Source organism: Crocodylus porosus, unplaced genomic scaffold (genome assembly GCF_001723895.1).
Source record: "Crocodylus porosus isolate Cpor-Errol unplaced genomic scaffold, CroPor_comp1, whole genome shotgun sequence".
Classification (NCBI taxonomy): domain Eukaryota; kingdom Metazoa; phylum Chordata; order Crocodylia; family Crocodylidae; genus Crocodylus; species Crocodylus porosus.
The window spans coordinates 121,469,960-121,486,338 of NW_017728931.1; the positions used below are offsets into that span (position 1 = coordinate 121,469,960).

A 16,379-nucleotide genomic window follows, 5' to 3' on the forward strand; every position below is an offset into this window, starting at 1 on the left:
AGCTATTTATTTCTCCCCTTCAGTCTCTGGGGCAGGAGCTGCCTGGATGCAGAAGGGGTCCCTCCTGCCCTCGCCCACCAGCTGCTACCATGCACCTTGCAGTAAGGGGCAGGTGCAGTAGGGCCGCACAGGCAGGGGCTCTCTGGCCCAGGACAGAGGGTGTTTGAATGTGGCTCCCCGGCCCACTGGGTGATAAAAAGTTCATGATCCAGCCCCACATTCAAAAAAGTTGGACACCCCTGGATCTAGAAAAATCCTACACATTTCTCCTCCGCAAGGTGCCCACAGAAGGACAAATAAAACTTAAAATGAGAGCAAAAAGATCTTCCCAAGCCTGAGTTGCTGCTTTTCTTTGCACCAAAATGCATGGCTAGATTGAAGAAATGCTTTTTGTGTGTATTTTGTCTTACATGGGTTTATGGAGAAATACTCATTAGGAGGACTGATGCTGTAGGTCAGTCTGCTTATAAAGCCTTCATCGTCTGGATCTTTAGCTGTTATATTGACAACAATAGTTCCTGGATGCTGTTCCTCAGGAATCGTGTAATTTATCTGTTTCCTACAATAGAAAAGGAAAGTCAACAAATGGGATGTCCGTGATGCTTTGACAGCTTTGCACTGTACACATCCTACTGCTTGCCTTATACTAGCTCAAGGACTGGTCTGCATGCAGTAGTGTGGTGTTCAGCCCGGTCTGCAAAAGCCTGCCTGAAAAGCACAGTAAACACTAGCTCCATGCTGCAGCAGGTAGACTGCTACCAGGATACAAGCTGTATAGTTCAAGCATGACTGTAGCATAGATGCAGCTGAACAGACAAATAAAGGCATGTCTATACTTTTTCCTAACCATGCTAGGGAGCATAAAGCCTGGCACTTGGCATGTACCAGAAAGCTTGCTGTCTCAAGTGTCCCTATTTGCACACATCCGGCACTGCTCTGATATGGTTATATTACCTGTTTTAAGGGACAGCATATATGAGATGGCATGGCAAGCTTCATTGCAGCAGAAAAGCCCTCAGTGGCCCTGCCTTACTATTCTCCCCTGCCTACAACCACTGTTAATGGTAACTGTGACTTGACATTCATGTCTTCACAGGAGGTGGAGATAGAAGGATCATGTAGTCCTTCTCTCCAAATGCATTAGCTGCTTTACTTCTATCAACATGCTGGATAAAATATAAAAAAGGGCATCAACGGAGCACTGATTCTCACTGTGAATAAATACTGTCAAGTCTGCCAGAACAATATTATTTTAAAGAGCTTTTTTCAATGGTGCAACAAACTCTTAACGTGCTGGGACTTCCTGACTGAGAGTTCTCCATGCTCCCAGAAACATTAGATGTGTTTTGTACAAGATCAGCTTGGTTGTCTTCATCCCTTAGAGTGTCTGTAGGGCCAGACTTCTCATGAAGTGTGGCTTGTGCTGTAGATACTGTTTTGCCTTCAGATGTATATGGTTACTTGTGAAGGCTGCAGTTGCAGGGGAAGTGAGTGTTTTGAGGTACAGTTAATAAATACCTGTTCAAAAGCAGACAAGGGAGATCATGCACAAAATTATCAGAGGTCCAAGGACTATCCAAGCACTCTTTAATGAAAATTTGACCAATTTTGTTGAAAAAGCACACAAGTTAGGGAGTTGGATTATGAAGCCCACTCCCTTACAGATCGCATAGGGTTTTCAATTACAAGCCACCTGAATTTCATCTAGCAGCAAAGAGAAAGCTGGTACAATCTATGGAGAATTGGTACAATAGATCACCATCTTATCTCCTGTTGCTTGCCTTCTCCCCCATCTGTTGTGACTCCTTCCTGAGTCACTCAGGAAGAAAAGGATAGCAGCAGATTCCCTGATTCTCCATTCTCTGTAGAGCAGACACCTCTCCATAACACCTCCTATATCTGAACAGGGGTTTGTAGGAGAAACAGCTCCAAGTCTCACTAATTTTGAATGGAGCACCCTATTTCCATCACTCTTGAAGAAAACCGGTAGATCCTGAGCCTACTGTTGGTAGAGCTGAACACTAATACCACTGTGCAGTCATTCCACCCACTTCCAGATGAGATTTATCTAGACTGCGTCCTGTTGATGACCTGCCTACTATCTGTCAGTGACTTCCTATGTAGTGCTTCAGGCAGATCCTTTAGAGTGACAAAGACAACTATTTAATGAAACAGAAAATACAAGGGGGGGGCAGGGGGGTTGTCTTCTTTGCATTCCTCAATTAAATGTTTCCATTGATTGTTAATAGTCAGACTTTCAAAAGGTTGGATACCAATGTAGGATTCTGAACACCAAAAACAGATGTACTTGCAAATATTGTGGGCACAGTTAAAAAGGCCCTTTGAAACTTTGGCACTGAGAGCTTTGATTTGGAGAAAATAAAGGTTTGCTAACTGGTTGAGTTTTCCCAAACTTTCACAACACTATTAATCATGACAGAGTCAGTAAATACAAAGCCTGGCAGACAACTCATATTCTTTTTTCTGCATATGATCTGTGAGGAAAAGTGATGAGCAGTGATCTGTGAGGAAAAGTAAAGAAGCATAATTTAGCCTTTGCCATCTCAAGCTCTTTATGAAAAGCATTTTGGTTTGTAGTGCCAGGAGAAATTCCAGCTCATTAAAGGAAGAGACCACTTCCATTAGGGATCTTATGAGATACTAGTGATTCTCTTTCCTTTAATTAATTACTGTTTTTGCACCTAAGATATTTTGGATGCTGAAGTCATTGCTGTTAGTAGGTAACTAAATATTTAGCACAGTCCCTATGATATTTCCAGACATGTCAATAAAATGACAATAATGGTAACATGTGGAGGAAAAAATCAGTTTAGAATACAGTATGGTTTTACAGATACAAGCGGTGGTTCTGGAGTGTCACTTCCTCCTGTTCATGTAACAAATATGATTATATTTAATAGATTTCATAGACATTAGGGCTGGAAGGGACCTCAAAAGATCATCGAATCCAGCCCCTCACCCAAAGGGCAGGAAGTCAGCTGGGGTCATAGGATCCCAGCAAGATAAGCATCCAAACTTCTCTTGAAGGTGTTCATTGTAGGTGCTTGAACCACCTCTGATGGCAGGCTGTTTCAGAACTTGGGGGCTCGGACAGTAAAGAAATTCTTCCTTATGTCCAGCCTGAAACAGTCTTGTATGAGTTTCTAACCGTTCAACCTCATCATCCCTTGGGGTGCTCTGGTAAACAATCATTCCCCCAGATACGGGTGGTCACCCCTGATAAACTTATAGGTGGCCATCAGATCACCCCTGAGCCTGCGCTTTTCCAGGCTAAAGAGCCCCATGGCTCTTCTCTGGACTCTCTCAAGCTTCTCCACATCCTTTTTGAATTGTGGAGCCCAAAACTGGATGCAGTACTCCAGTTGCAGCCTAACAAAGCTGAGTACAACAGGAGAATGGCATTCCAGGTTTGCTTGAGAAGCATCTATAGATGCAAGCCAGCGTTTTGGTCGCTTTACTAGCCGCAGCATCGCGCTGCAGGCTCATGTTCATTTTGTGGTCAATGATGACCCCCAAGTCTCTTTCTTCCATAGTGCTAGCCAGCGTAGCACTGCCGAGCCTATAAGGATGCTGCAGGTTTTTCTTCCCAAGGTGGAGAACCTTGCATTTTTCAGTGTTAAACACCATCAGGTTCTCGTCCGCCCATTTGCTGAGCCTGTCCAGGTCAGCCTGGATCACCCACCTGTCTTCTGGTGAGGATGCTTTGCCCCAGAGTTTGGTGTCATCGGCGAACTTGGCCAGTCCACTTCTGAGTCCAATGTCCACATCATTAATGAAGATGTTGAACAGTATGGGTCCAAGGACAGAGCCTTGAGGGACCCCACTGGTCACAGGGCACCATGGCGATTGACTTCTGTCAATTACCACCCTCTGGGTCCAAGCACGGAGCCAATTTCCCTGCCAGTGGATCATGGTGGACCCAAAGCCACAATTGGCCAGTTTCAAATTGGCCAGATTACAAACAAATATTAAGTATTTGTTTGTAATCCTTCCCAGTTAATTGTTATCTTCATGCATTTCAAGTTTCAAATGAGTAGGAACAAATGTCACAAGCTTCTGTTATAATACTTTGTTCTTCTGTCTCACCATATCTCAGGCTTTACAAATCATGGGCCAGATCCTTTGCCTCAACCACAGCTGTCCTCCCTATTTCACAGAGAAAGCAGCAGCTTGTCCTATAAGGACAGCTGAAATCTCTTCGCATGATGGTGACACAGTGCACCTGGCTCTACACTGTCTTCTCCCTCCTTGCTCTAGAGCAGCGGTGATCAAGATATGGCCTGTGGACCAAATACAGTCCATGGAGCTGTATCATCTGACCTGTAGGGTTCCCCATGGATCCAGAAATTTGGAAGCAGGATGAGTGGCAGCAGCTGGATGAGTTGGGCAACACTGACTTAGGGAGCAGGAACGGTGCTTGCTATACTCTGGCATATCCCCATGGTTTTAATGGCAGAAGGAAGGTACAACAAATTGGCATAAATTAGAGCAACTTTTGGCCTGCCCTCACTTGCACTAGAAGTTGATTTGGCCCTGGGATACCCCCAGGATCAAGAGATTTTTGTGCAGTTGAAGATGAAACCCTTTAATTCTTGCTTTGAGACGTATATGTATTATATCCATTTTATAGAAGTTAAATGATTTATCTAAAGTCATTCAGCTAATCAGAATCAGATCAATCTCTCAGAAGTTCTATCTACCAGGCCATATTCTTACCACTGTAGTCCACATTTCTTTCCTTTGCAAAATAATCCTTTTAGTACCAAGTCTACACTGTCCTCCATTTCTGAGACTTTCAATTCTATTGCTTGTTCCTGCTTTGAAAAAAATCTGTTACTTTGCAGACTCTATTTCTGAGCCATGTATTATGAAATAGCAATTCCCTGGTTATGATACAGTGGGAACAGCTACACGTGTGCCAGACGGCATAGTTGTTACTGTGCAGTCATTGAGTACTTTCTTAAGTACTTAATGACTGTGCAGTAACCACCATTCCTGTGCAGTCCCAGAGCCACACAAGTCATTTCTGACACTACTGCGCAGTAGCATCAGTGTCATGGTTCACGTCTGCCAATGCTATGTTGCTGTAGCTCATTGCTGTGGCAGCATAACATCATGTAGATACACCCAGGGACACAGTCAGGGGCAGCAAAGATGACTGTAATGATTTACTATTGTATGTGTCTAGGAAGAGAACAAGGCAAATCAAAGTGAAAACCTTTGTATGTCTAGACATGTCGCTGCATTAATAAGCAGCATGAGAGTAAATACACATAGTTATGAAGTGTAAATATTGTATGAGTTTATTCACAAAGGGGGACTCTACCTCTCAGTGGGCGCATCTACACATGCAAATGCACCTGGGTGGGTTTACTCCAAAGTAATTTACTCCTGCCCCACAACCTATACCACCACCTGGAGGGCTACCTGTGGCTATGCTACACGTCCCTGTTTTCCACAACCGAGGTGTTAGAGGACCATGCCCTCCAAGTTGTGGGGGCACAGGCTGCTCAATAAAGTTTTTCACTGTCTCCCACCTCCCTGTATGCTGTGGGAGCAGGGAAACCCAGGGCCAGGGGAGCATGGCCAGGCTGGGTGGGGGGCAGGGGCAGAGGCAGGAACAAGGGCAGGGGCAGGAAGGGACCTGCCCCCCGTGCAGGGCTTACTAGGTGGGCTTGGCAGGCATGCCCAGTGGCTTGAATTAGCCCCCATTGGTTGAAAGGACATGTAGTTCCTGGTGATGTCCTGGGATACAGGGGTGCAGCATCTGGCTGCCCAGGCAGGGGCCCCCTCCAGGGAGAAGCTGGTAGATTGTTGTGCCTTGGCTGTCCTGGCGTCCTGGGCAGGGTTGCCTGATTGGAGCTGGCAGGGCTTGCACTGGCCCAGGCATCCAGAGCTTCTGGAAGAGGCCAGGGGCAGGGAGCATGATGGAATGGGTTCCTGGTGGCCTGAGGAGCCCTTCCCTGGTGATGCATTGCCTTAGGTGCCAGGCCACAGCAGAGGGTTGGGCAGGCTGCCCATGCTTGAGTAGACAGCATGTCTCAGGTCCTGGTCCTGGGGTGCAAGGGTGTCATCCAGCTGCCACATAAAGGGCATTACCTTGCAGGCAGCCCCTGACTAACAGTTGTGGTCAGTGACTGTGACCTACTGTGCCTTCAAGACCTTGACCTTTATAAGGCACTGGCACACCAACCAGTCATACCCACACTCCTGCATGCAGCCTGACAGATGTTGATGTTTCATAGTTTCATAGTTTCTAGGGTCAGAAGGGACCTGAGCAGATCATCAGGTCCAACCCCCTGCCATAGAAGGAAAGAGTACTGGGGTCAAACAACCCCAGCAAGGTGTACATCTAGCCTCCTCTTAAAGACCCCCAGGGTAGGAGCCAGGAAGTTGGTTCCAGATCCTAGCTGCCCTGACAGTGAAGTAGTCATCTTGCATCCATGTCCATCATGGAAGAAGGAAGTACAGTTTACAGGGGGGAGGCAGAAAAAAAGGAAGCAGTAGAATAGGGGCTATCATGGTGGTACTGGATATTCTCTGAATCTTACCAGTTACGCGTAGGTGTACATGTTATAGGGGCCACTGCACAAACTGGCTAAGGACCTCAGCTCCTCCCCATAGCACAGCCAGGTCCTCAGTCTCCTATTGGGACCATTTGCAGCCCCAGGAGGCAATGTGTGGCATTTGAGAGGATGCCACTGTGGCTTCCTCAATGGGTCACTGGGTCTCCATGCAGCAGTCCCAGTGCTGGTGGGCCTGGGCAGGCACATGCAGTGTCTAGTGCAGGGACATGGCATGGGACAGGCAGGCATATGGTGATGGTGTGCCAGGCACCAGTAGCAGAGTCTGGGCAGGCTTTTGTGGGTGGCCTGGAGACAGCTGGAGTGGGACCTGGTGGCCAGAGGCTGGCTGCAGGTGGCCCAGGGTGCTGCCAGGCCCAGCAGCTGCCTGCAGCACCCAGTGCAGGACCACAGCATGGAACAGGCAGCCATGCAGTGACACGGTGCCAGGGATCAACACTAAGGTGCGGGCAGGCTACTGCAGTTGGCCTGGGGCCTCTGCAGAGATATGCAGTGGCCAGAGGCTGGATTCAGGTGACCCAGGGCCCTTACATCCCCACAGGCTTTTAAGGACCTGGGGTTGGGGCAGACAAAGAGCTGTCTCAGCCCTGGGGCTAAGCTGCAGGTGGCCTTCTGATGGTAGGGCTGGCCAGGGGCAAATTTGCTCCCAGTCGGCATCTGCATGTGCATTACTGTGCAGTAACTAATCAAGAGTTAATTTCGTACTTGTGTTTACAGGGAGCTAATTAATTTACAGTTAGACCAAATTACTGCACAGTGAGCATCTGTATGTGTAGACAGTGACACTTATTACCCAGTAATTTGGTCTACTGCGCAGTAAAGCATCTCATGTAGACACGCCCAGTCTGTGCCAGCACAAAGGTCTGTATGCCACTTAAACAGATGTCAAATAGGCCATTGCTTTCATTTCAGTCCTCTGCCTAGGAACAAATTTTGTCCCAAATCTAGCATAAATAATGGATATAGGGATAACAGAAAGAAATGACAATGAAAACTTCCAACAGGAGACTTAGAACACAAGTACTGTTTTAGCAATAGCCAGATGTCATATCAGGTAACGGTTATACTATAGCACACCTGAAAACTATCCATATTTTTTACACTATATTGATGTTTCACTCACGTGGTAAAATACGGTGCTTCATCATTGGTGTTAATTATGTTGACTATCACAGTTCTGGTAGTTTTCAGCCCTAAGTTGTCTGTCACGGTTATATTTAAAAAGTAACTGTTAAATAAAAGCAAGCAAGAATCACTCTTCGAACTGTCAGCATAGCTATTTGTGTTAGTTATGAATTACTAATAACTAAGTGTCCAAAGTTAATTCTTACCAATGCTGATCTTTCTCATAATCAAATTGTCTTGTGGTAGAAATGGTTCCACTGTTAGACACAATGAATAGGCCTGAGGCAGGGGTCAACGAATACTGGAATAAAAAGAATCTCAATTAGTCCTTGTATTTTTTCCTAAAACATCTGATCCTACATGTCTTATAGAATGGACATTTGCACATTGATGGGGTATACCCATTTCAAACATGTCCCTCAGATTTGTGTAATGAAACCAACAGGAATCGTGGCCACCAAACATAGGATGTTAAGTCCAAGCCCCTGTCACTAAAACTGAAGGACTTGATGCTAGTTGACAGTAAGCAGCAAGGTGTGCTTCTCATTGGTGCCAACCAGTAGAAGGAGACATAGCCACATAAGATAAGTCAATCATTGTATTATACTGATATCCTAATTATTCTCTGTACCTTATGGTCATCTCTTCTATGAAGAGAATGCAATGTATCTACTGGTGCATGTGTGTGCCTATATCCACCTGGTGGCTGGGCTACAGGAGATAACAAACTCCATGCCCAAGGAGACCACCAGTGCATTTAACTAATATTCTACATGTCATTTAAAGTGTCTTTTGGCACCATGACTATTAGCACATTAGCTAGATCATTTTCTGGTATGAATTGATCATTGACAGTAGTTGGTAACCCAGTGAGCTATTTCTGTTGCACGTGCTTTATACCCTTATCTCCAGCAGGGAGGTAGACATAAGGTAGACAGGAACAAGATTATTAACACTGTGCATTTGTACAGTGATTGTAGGCTTTTAACCAGAGGACTGTCCACAGGACACTTGCCACAGGAAATACCATGGACACGGTTCCTCCTTCACCTCTTCCCTTTTAAATGGGGTCTACAAAACAATTCTTCTCTGTGCCAGCAGTCCTGTGAGGACATCTTTACTAATATGGCAAGTAACTTCCATAAACTCTAGACCAGTGGTTCTCAACCTTTTTAGACTCTGGAGGCACCCCTCATTTGATTGCAGGCATTTCCCCATAACTTTTGTGAATTGAACAACACTTCCTTGCAACAAGTTCTTACCTCCTTGCAGAGCAGCCAGATAGGGTTGAGTTTGAGTGTGCACTTATCCTCTTATACCTGCATATCTACTTACACCTCGAGGCACCCTTCAGAAGATCTTGTGGCACCCCATGGTACCCAGTTGAGAATCAGTGCTCTGGACTACACAACACTGAGTAATCTTACTAATCATACATCATAATCATAATCAGATGATGTGTACAGGCCTACACCCTTATAGAAGACCCATTCCATTGATTCTACTTCCCCAGTGTTGCTTCTTTAGAAAAACAGAAATTAAAGAGTACTGAGTGTAGTCATTTCCTACTGTGATTTGTTTAAATGAAGTTTCTGGAAAAAAAGCTGAGTAATGAGCACAATAAATCTACAAATTCTTATGACAAGAAAACTCTTGTTTCCCTAGTGGGAGTATTATTTTACTAGCTGTCCAACATTTCTACATTTGTAGCCTCTTATGGGGATGGGGAAACAGTAACTGGAGCCTACTCAGGGGCCAATATACAGGAAAGCTCCATTGACAATGAAACCAAGCAAGCCACTCTCACAGGAGCTGAGAAAACAGCTCCCCTTCAATGCAACAGGCAGCCAGTGACCTCAGTAGAAGGACTTAGGTGGAAGGACACCAATGCCAGAAGTCCTCCTGCTTTCCACTGGGCACTCTGATCTGGTAGGGATCATGGAGACCTGGTGGGACTCCTCTCATGACTGGAGCATAGCCATAAAGGGCTACGTTCTTCACAGAAGGGATCAGGTAGGGAAGAGAGGTGGGGGTTTTGCCCTTGATGTGAAGGAGCAGTACACCTCCCTACAGGCTGATGTCAGCCCTAAAGAAGAACAACTTGAAACCCTCTGGATCAAGCTACAGGGGAGGCGTGGTGAGAGAGACCTGACTGTAGGTGTATACTACAGGCCACCTAACCAAGGGGAGGAACTTGATCTAGCATTCGCCCATGAACTAATGGAGGCCCCACATGCATGGGACATGGTTGTCATGGGTGACTTCAACTACCCAGACATCTCCTGGGAGGAATGCTTAGCCATCTCAGATCAATCACGATTCTTCTTGACCAGTACCAAAGAGCGTTTTTTGACTCAGGAGTTGCACAAGCCAACTAGAGGCTATGCACTTCTTGACCTGGTCCTGGCCAAAGGGCATGACCTGATGACCAACTTAAACATAGAGGGCAGCCTAGGTGATAGTGACCATGAAATCATTATGTTCATGGTCTGTCACAAGGCTGACAAAACAGATACCAAGCTCAAAGTCTTAGACTTCAAAAATGCAAATTTTAATAAGCTCGGGTCACTAGTAGAGAATGCCGTGAGAAACCAAGGACCACAAGTAAAGCAAGTGCAAGAAGAAAGGTAGTTCCTTAAGGACACAATCCTTAAGGCTCAAAGAAAATCCATTCTCATATGGAGAAAAAGTAGCAGAAGGGACAAAAAACCCTCTTGGCTAAGCAGGGAAGTTGCAGCCCTCCTACAGAAAAAGAAAGAGGCATATAAACAATGGAAGCTTGGGACGGACTCTAAGGAAGACTACTTCACAATGGCCTGCAGATTAGGCAAGCTAAGGCAGAAACCGAACTAAAACTAGCTACAAGAATCAAGGACAACAAGAAGTACTTCTTTAGCTACATAGGGAGTTAAAGAAAAACTAGTGTGATTGTGGGGCCGCTGCTCAATGCCTCAGGATACCTGGTCACTATCACTCAGGAAAAAAATGGAACTCCTAAAAGACTACTTTGCCTCGGTCTTTCACAAGACCAAGGGGAACAACACACCAGGTAGGGCACAGAACGAGCGGGGCGGGATTAACACTGTTCCCACCATTGCAATAGAACTGGTGTACGATCAGTTAAAGAAATTAGACGTGTATAAATCAGCAGAACCTGATGAACTCCACCCAAGAATGCTGCAAGTGTTGGCCAAAGTAATCGCAAAGCCCCTGGCAAAGGTCTTTCAAAAATCATGGGCCTCTAGAGAAATCCCAGAGAACTGGAAGAGGGGCAGTGTTGTGCCCATCTTCAAGAAGGGGAAGCGTGAGGACCTGGGAAACTCTAGGCCAATTAACTTCTATTCCAGGGAAAATCCTGGAAACATTCAACAAAGAGGCTATACATGACACACTTGCAGAAGGCATGATACTGAATGACAGCCAGCATGGCTTTGTAGCAAGAAACCTTTTTGCCTGCCCCCTTCTCCACAGCAAACATGAAGCTCCTCCATATGGCAAAAGCCCCTTTTGCAGTATTTGCCCCCTTTTGGGGATGCTTTCTCTTTTCTACCTTTTCTTCCTTCCTCTCTCTTTTTCTTTTATTATATTATTATTATTTTTATATAATGTGTATTTGTAGTAAAAATAGAACTTTTAGATGGTTTTACAAATGCACTTTAAGTTTAAAAGTCAGTTGTACCATGTAACAATGGTACCAAGGGTAGGAATCTCTGTATGGAGCCAATCCCTTAATGAATCCTGGCTGATTGTGTAACACAGTAGCTAGTCTGGATAAACAAGTTAATGAGTGGCAATTAATACCTACAAAACTACAGACCAAGAAGAGGAAAGAATCAATACAGAGACAGGAACTCCCTGAAACTTAACTGTTAAGGGTGTGGAAGCACCTGTTTGAATTAATCAACACTGGAAACAGACCCTTGGGGCTGAAATACACCATGATCAGCCACTTCCAGACAACTAGGGTGTCCAGACTATGGAACAAGCTCCCTCCAGAGGAGGTGCAATCATCTACCCTAGAGGTCTTCAGGAGAAGACTGGATGGTCACCTGGCTGGGATCACCTGACCCCAGATGTCTTTCCTGCTCATGCAGGGGGCTACACCCAGTGATCCTTTGGGGTCCCTTCCAGCTCTATGATTCTAGGATTATAACTGGTATTTGTCACAGGTTCAAAGATTTTTGTATAGAAAATGAAACATTCTCAGCAGTTATGTTTTCTCTCATTGACAATAGTAATCTTTGGCTAAATCTTGAGGTCTTTATTTCCTGCCTTACTTACTCAAATCCACACTGACTTCAATGGGAGTGTGATTGAGCAAAAACCTCAAGAATTCCATTTAAAAAAATGTTCCAAGCTGAAGTGACACCCCAAGTTTCTGTTCTACATCATGCTGTTTCTTTTTTCTCAAAGCAACAGTTTCTGAAGTGCTGTTATTTTTTCCTTATCTGCAACAAAATTCCTCTTCCAAAATTTTTGCTGATATGTAAAGCCTTTCAAGAAAAACTTGAATTTCCTGCTGATATCTATGAGGTGTCATATTTAATCCTTGCCTTCAAAGCCTGTTGACCTAGCAGTGTTAAAAATTTAACTGATCTATATCCAAATGTTGAGTGGACTTTTATAAAAAACAAGTTCAGTTGCTATAAATTATTATTTAAAATACTGCATGTTAACTGACTATACCTAAGTTTCTTTGTTCCTGCTTAGCACATGTATATGAGAAAGCTGGTATCAATTATGTGAGAAAGCTGCTAGCAAATTCAATGGGTTGCATCAGCTCTTTTTTATTTATTAAACTTACCTTAAGTTCTTGCCTTTCAGGATCTATCGCTTCAATTTGGTAAATATTTCCAGCTCCAGTTTCCTCTAAGATATAGATCATTATAGCTATATGAATAGAAATATAGTCAATGTTAATTTTATTAACATTAAGAAAAAGAGGACATACTAGCAAACATACAGAGATACTAACTATGTCCAAACATATTATAACCTGATATATATACTCACTCTATCTAATTCCAAAATAATCAGGAAAATAGACAAAATTAGACAAGCCAGAAGATGTAGCCAACCATACAATTATGAACTGCATGAAGGAGACAGGCACCATATAAACCCTGTCTTGAACTGGTCTTTGGTATATGGTTTATATTGGCCTGATTTTTTGCCTAAGAGTGCACTACACCAACTTCAGTTCAGTCCAATGTGTATTATAAGCTGTCAGGGTTAAGATCTCCTGCATGGTATCATTGGGAATATAGGAATCCTGTCTTTCCTAAGATGTACAGAAATCATTTCTAGAATAAGTGGTTAATGAGACCTCAGACCTTTAAATCACATTATTTACACAACACACTAGCATTTCTATTGTATCCTGTTTCTAGAATATTAACCTGCTCTTTGACCTTTCCTGGTTGCTTTTTTCCTAAATGAGAATCCCAGAACACTGTAACAAGTATTCCCAGATGAAAGTGATATAAATATACAGTTTAATGAATGAGATACATTTTAATAACCAGCAAATGTACAGTTAATATTAATTGTAGCCGGCGTTGTTAACTAATGCCAGGCAGTTAGATAGCTCAGATATCCATGTTCACTGATTTATGGTAGCTCTAGCTGAGACTTAAGATGATGGATTTCTTTGCACAAAGCTCCCACGTACAGCATGTTTCATGCTGTGCTGATCCCCTGGAGTGTCTTAATGTCAAATATCATTATTATTTGTTTCTGGTAGCACCCACAATGTGCTAGGAAGTGTCCATGCACAGAAATGACATAATCCCATCCCCAAAGAGAAGTTCATTTTGTCACTGGCACACTGTAGTGTATAAAAGCAGGAACCCCGGAGGTGTTTACTTGCAATATGTTAAATTGGATGACTTTCAAGTAGACTTAGATGTGCACTAAATCTGGCACTAGAACTTTGGGCTGGGTTCAAGGGAGGACTTAGGGATCTGGAGCAGGACTTTGGGAGACACCAGCTACAGGCACATGTTACTTTCATCATGCTGTATTTGCATTTAGAGCACTAGACAATGCAAATGTGCACATGTCCAAGCTATTCATAGCGCGACAGGGATGACAGATCCTTCACAGAAAAGTTCCTTGTGCACAGTGAGGATCTCTTGGCCTCCCACCATCCCAGAGTGCTCTGCTCTCACTCCTTGCTTTCAAGGGGGAGGGAAAGACAGATGGCTCCCTGATGGCCCACAAGGAAAAGAGCTGCAGCTCTACCACACACTGTGGCTGCTATAGAGCCATTGCTGCCCTGCTTAGTCAGGATGGCAGCAACTACAGATGGGTGGCAGAGGCCACTGATCAGCTGTTCTCAGTGGGAGAGGGAGGGGTGTTGCAAGTAGCTCCATCAGCTGTTGCAACCCTGTGGTAACAGTTGAGGGGGCTGCTGGCTGCAACACCAGCTAATAGTGTGCAGGAGAACCCCCAGTCAGTGTTATCACTGCAGGAGGCTTGCAGGCACCACAGGGGATGATGCCAGCTGGAGGAAGTCCCAACAGAGATGCAGCCTCTCTGCCTTGGCTGCCGCACTGACAGGTTTCTGCGGGGGCAGGGGGAACAGCTGCCTATTGCCCCCTGGCTGGGAGCATGATTTTATCGTACATGTGCACTCCCCTAGAGCACTTCAGTTTTGTAGTGCTACAAGTTCCTCAGCTCTTAAAATTCAGCACCTAAAACTCATGACGTGTGTCTCTCATTTTGGCCTGGACATTCCTGAGGCATCTGGGGCTGGAGTTCAGAGCATGCACAAAACTGCCGGAGCCTGAACCTGTGGGAATCCTGGAGTGGCATTGATGTCCCCTGGGGAGCCAAACCTGGTGGACAGACTCAAAGCCTGAAACCCATCAGTGGGACTGAGTCCCTCATAAAATCCAATTATAGCTGCCTAATTTTAAAATGAATCCAGAAGAGGTAGTAGCATTGTCAACCTTATATAATAGCCTAGGACAGGGGTGCTGAACCAAATCCAGCCCACAAAGCCATGTCATCCACCCTCAGGCCCCCCATGGCTCCAAAAATTTGGCAGAGGAGGAGCAGTGGTAGCATTAACTGCCATTTCCCAGCTGTCAAATTTCCATGTGCATGGGAAGCCCTGCAGGCAGATAGCTTGGCCTTCGTGCTAGATTGGGCACACAGAGCTGGGGCTGCACAAGACCCTACCCAGGTGGTACAGAGCTGGATCCAGGTGGCGCAGGGCTGGATTCAGGTATGCAGAGCCCAGTCCAGGTGGCGTGAGGTGGGATCTGGACAGCATTAGCTGAATCCAGATGCATGGGGCCCAGTCTGGGTTTGCGCTGACCAGCCTTGTGCATGAAGCCCACTCAGGCTTCAGCCTGCAGACTTTTCCCATGCCACTCATCTGGACCATGGGACTAAAAGTTTGAGGATTACTTACTGGCCTAGGAAATGGGAGACTTGGGCTCACTTCCATCCTCTGCTTGAGGAAGTTCAAGCACATACCCCTCACAAGAGAGCCCTAACCTCCAAGCTTTGGGAATGGGAAGCACCTCTGGATGAAGCTGTGCCACAGTGCAGAGGAATGTGTGGGGTCTTGAGGCCAGAAAGACAGCACAAGAAAGAATGAGAGTCTATAGGCTAGTAGCAAAGATATGCGGCTTGGGGAGGAGTGGGAGTGGGGGTAGGGGAGAATTTTGGATCCTGGTCCTTATTCCAATTGCTGTTTATATATTTTACATCAAACAGTTACTGGATAAAAAGAGACCAGAAATAATTCAGCTCATTCTCCAACACATTGGCCAACTGCTGGAGGGGATAAGGTGTTCCAGCCTCCCTGGAAGTCTGGAAGGAGGCAGGGGCAACATCAGCTGTCACATGAAAGAGATGGAATCCTTTACTTCTTAGCAGGCACTGTCACAGATCACAACCCCAGGACCTCATGTTTACATTTCTTGCACGTTGGTGCAAATCCGTTGTGTTGCTGTACAGTATCAGTAGAATATTGTTATTGTTTATCAAAAGCTCAGGTAATGAATAAAGTGTTTAAATGTTGTTGTTTCTCCCAATCCAAGTCAGTATTTCACAAACTGCTTGATGTTACATCTATGACTTAGGGTGCCTATGTTTAGGTGTCATGCATGAACTCATGGCACTTTGCACAGAGCACCATGAGTTAGAGCCCCTTTACAACAGATGTTTGCCTTCTGGGTCTGGGTCTGGGTCTGGGTCTGGGTCTGGGTCTGGGTGGGAGGACGGGGGAGAGGCTCTAGCCTCCCCGTACCAGCCCTGGCCAGCAGGGAGGAGATCTCCAACATCCTCTGAGGAGGTTGCTGAACCACCCCTCTCCCAAGTCCTGCACCCCCAGCTCCAGGGCAGTCAGCAGGAGAGGGAGAGGGAGAGAAAGGGAGCAGCACACAGCAGGACCCAAGAGGTGAGGAGGCTTCCTTCCCCAAACCCCTGCCCAGGCATCTTAGCAGCAGCAGCTTGGCTTTGCCATGGCTGGAGCTGGGTGAGAGGAAGAGGTGGAACAGAGCCCCCTCACCTTGCCCGGCTTCCCCCAATAGCCCAACTGGGTTAGCTGTGGGGGGCCTGCAAGGTGAGGGGGCTCTGTTCCATCCTGCCCCCCATCCAGACAAAGCCCAGCCAGCAGCTGTGTGCTGCTCCCTC

At 45.6% G+C, this 16,379-nt stretch overlaps 1 protein-coding gene across 1 annotated transcript in view; it reads right to left on the reverse strand.

Annotated features, from left to right (window-relative positions):
• Window positions 1–16,379, reverse strand: part of CDHR3 (cadherin related family member 3) — a 67,938-nt gene that overhangs the window by 31,904 nt on the left and 19,655 nt on the right. The window contains exons 4-7 of the mRNA XM_019543967.1: window positions 12,535–12,620; window positions 7,937–8,031; window positions 7,729–7,881; window positions 411–559 (exon numbers count right to left, since the gene is read on the reverse strand). Coding sequence (XP_019399512.1) covers window positions 411–559; window positions 7,729–7,881; window positions 7,937–8,031; window positions 12,535–12,620 — 483 coding nt within the window. The remainder of the gene's footprint in view (window positions 1–410; window positions 560–7,728; window positions 7,882–7,936; window positions 8,032–12,534; window positions 12,621–16,379) is intronic.